Source organism: Sinocyclocheilus rhinocerous, unplaced genomic scaffold (assembly GCF_001515625.1).
Source record: "Sinocyclocheilus rhinocerous isolate Xijiao unplaced genomic scaffold, SAMN03320098_v1.1 scaffold2083, whole genome shotgun sequence".
In the NCBI taxonomy this organism is placed as follows: Eukaryota; Metazoa; Chordata; class Actinopteri; order Cypriniformes; family Cyprinidae; genus Sinocyclocheilus; species Sinocyclocheilus rhinocerous.
The window spans coordinates 448,116-451,518 of NW_015666157.1; the positions used below are offsets into that span (position 1 = coordinate 448,116).

The window sequence follows — 3,403 nt, forward strand, 5'->3', positions numbered from 1 at the left end:
GTATTAGAGGTAAAATATGATATAAATACTGTTCGGTTTCTGGCACAAACCGATCGTTTCGTGTCTTTACACATCAATGTATCGTCACGAGCCGCAGGGTTTAATTTGGTTTTGTTTGCCTATGTTTTATGACTCTCAAAGCCGTGATTCCCATCCACTGACATTATAGGACTGACAGACTGCAACGGTTTGAGTTAAAAATCTCAGTTTGTGTTCTACTGAAGAAACAAAGTCACCTACATCTTGGATGCCCTGGGGGTAAGCAGATAAACATCAAATTTTCATTTTTGGGTGAACTATCCCTTTAAAGTATCTACTAAATAATAAAAAAGAACATAAGGACTACTGTCAGGTAACGGTTGGTTTTTGATGACCAAGGCCTTGAGAGTTCTGCAGTCTACTGTAATTATCATCTGCTTATAATGTAAGCCTGTCTCATCAGTTTTTTAGGTTTTGTTTCTTGAATAAGAAATGCTGGGGGTGATATTCTTCCTTGAAAAGAACTTTGAAACTTAATGAGCAATCACAGAACAAAACTATTACACAAACCAGAGGCAAATCAAATAAGCAGCTTGCGGCAGATAGTGATTTGAATCTTGAGACAAAATGTCACAAGTCATACAAATTCAGGAACAGTAGCGCTTCACAGGGCCTAGATCTTGTCCTGCATTTTTCAAGATTAGGATACAGCCAGGAGCAAAGTGAGTCATGCCTATACAGTCAGCCCTTGCCCTTTTTGCCTTTACATGTCTCTCTAGACACATGAAGCAGATGCCTCACACCCGCTGTCACAAAGACTTGGAGACTTGGCCCTGTGGCTTCTGTCTGTCCTCCTCCTGTCCCCAGCTGTCCAGTCCACACACAAACACACATGGATGAAACTACTGTCACAGCTGCCAAATTGAAAACTAAACAATTGCTGTTTGTCTCAGCAGGGCTGGTTATCAAGTCAAGCCACGTAATGATACAGAGAGACGAGCTCTGGAACAACAGTCATATTGCCTGTTCATATTTATGGCTCTTTCAGTGTTTGTTTTTCATCTCTTACTGCTCTAGGACAGTAGTATGATTCTTATTTTATGCGTCCTACATAAAAACTGCCACAGTATATGCATTCATGATTGCTTTCAATTTGGGGTGTCAGACATTCAGTATTGCTTGGCTTTTTCTAAACCCATTTACTCATGAAATGCAAGATTTTGTGGTCAATAAATTGAATTATAAAAGAATGTCCTACCTTTGCTTCCCTAATGCCAGGGCAGAGTTTACAGATGGTGGCCACTGCTGTGTCCTCAGACACAATTCCGTGACCATCTTCATCAACGAGAGCAAACTCAGCCGCCAACCAGTTCTGCCTCATCTTGTTCCCAATACTGCCTTCTCCCACCCCTCCATCCCCTCCACCAATGGAACCAGGGTGAGACAACAGGTACCGCAACCCTGTCACCCAGATGTTGGCCACATCGGCAGAGAGAGCAACCAGGTCCAGGGACTGATACTCGTCACCGTGAATGATGGAGAAGGCTGCTTCTTCAGCAAGGTGATCAGACGGGCCATTGTGGAGAAAGGTCTCTGTGCTTTTCCCTGTGCGGACCTCACGGATAGCGGAGATGTCAAGTCGAGCTCGGTCACCATCTTTCTTGGAGGGTTCCCAACGGAGGCAGGCCAGCTCAGGATCCAGAGTGTAGAATCTCGAGTAGATGCGCGAGTTAGGTCGCACCTTCTTTAGCTCGCAGCCACCCTGCATGAAGGCAAGGCAATCTGCAGCACTGCTCACCTTCTTTTCTGATGGCATACTGCTGAAGGAAACAGTTTTCTTTCTCCCTCCACTGACCTTGGCCACTGAAGGATCCTTGGAGAAGAAAAGAAGAAAAAATTAAACACTATGTGAACCACAACGAAAGAAAACTTCTATGTCATTCTAGACAGTTCTGTTCTAGTAAAGAAATCGTAGCAACAAAGCAAGATGGAAATTGTCTCATGATCCATCACAGAAAGTTCTTTGTGTTCAAGCATGTCTGTAAGTTTAAGTCCAAACACAACGCATGTTTCAACCTGAAACGACTTTTTGCACATAATCATTCAGGCACATTTTAGACAATAATGGAGCTTCATGTCATCCAAGGGAAATGAACTATGGTGCCCTTCCTCTGGCCTATTCAGAATAAACTAACCACATCCTACATTACATCACAGACCAGCAGCACTGGACTGTGTATTGCCATTGTATATCAAAAATATCCCTGTTTTTTCTTTGCTATTCTTAATTCTGTATTTGTAATTTTAAATGATTGGTGTCAAGTTAATTTTACCTAGCACAACCTAAAATCTTGGGCTTCATAAAGAAAAAAATCCTTTAAAAATATTCAGATTTGACTGAATTCCCAAATAAGATGATTCGGTAACATGATGCTGAAAAGCTTATGTAGCAATTCAGCCATGCACATTAATATTTTAAAAACAGTCATTAGTTTTCAAGCATTTCACTCCAGAGTTACAGAATGATGAAATGATAATGAAATTCATTTTGGAGTAACAGAAAAAAGCAAAAGTTAATGATGGCAGAACTAACTGTCACCTTGCCCGTCCCACTGAAAGGAAAGGAGATAAAAGGTTTATGTTTGCTGGGCTGGTGGTCTTGCTAGTTTAAAAATATGTGCTTGCAGCACTGGCCTACAGTATCTATGTCATAATACCTAAAAATGAATCCACAACAAAGCCTCCTAAAGGAAACACATTATGTCATTGAAGTAGTTAGAATGTGTAATCTGGGATTTCCACCCCAAGCCATTTGGCACTAATCAGACTGACTCTCATAACAGATACGCAGGGAATATGCACGCAGAAGCTAATGAATGTCAGACATACCAAATATCAAATATGGACTTTATACAATCAAGACATGAATAATTCCATTAGAAAGTCTTCAGTTTCTCTGCATGTGCCATAACTATTACTTTTCAAATCAATCAGACATGAAATTTATACCTGGCAGACAATAAAATGGGCAGAAAAAAATTCCAAAGACTCAACCATATCTGTCCAGGGACCAGAATATCATATATAAACTTGGGTGGCAACCTAGCAACCACCCCCAACATCCTAATAACCAACTAGCAAAACTCTTGAATTTAACCAGAAAACATCTGCAACACACGGCATCGTGTCATAGGGAAGAACTACTGACGTTGTAAAAATCTAAATATGGCCCAATTTACCATGTCAGAATCAGGGAATTTTTCTGTATTTATTTTTCAGATGTTTTACCTGAATTTTGAAATACACATTGCATTGTGTTGTGTTTTAGGGTTAAAGGAAATGTCCACGAAAAAAAAAAAAACATACTGGTACAGTAATTTATGTCAGGATATAATTTGCTTTTCTTGATTTTTTTTTTTTTTTT

The 3,403-nt window shown here is 40.1% G+C and overlaps 1 protein-coding gene across 4 annotated transcripts in view; it reads right to left on the bottom strand.

The window, feature by feature from the left end:
- The window catches only part of LOC107731752 (inactive phospholipase C-like protein 1), a 78,205-nt gene that overhangs the window by 25,511 nt on the left and 49,291 nt on the right, over nucleotides 1-3,403 (bottom strand). For 2 of the 4 annotated variants that reach the window (XM_016542912.1, XM_016542915.1), the window contains exon 2: nucleotides 1,238-1,852. The exons of the other annotated variants lie outside the window; for them this stretch is intronic. In XM_016542912.1, the coding sequence (XP_016398398.1) occupies nucleotides 1,238-1,852 (615 nt within the window). The remainder of the gene's footprint in view (nucleotides 1-1,237; nucleotides 1,853-3,403) is intronic. 4 annotated transcript variants of the gene reach the window in all.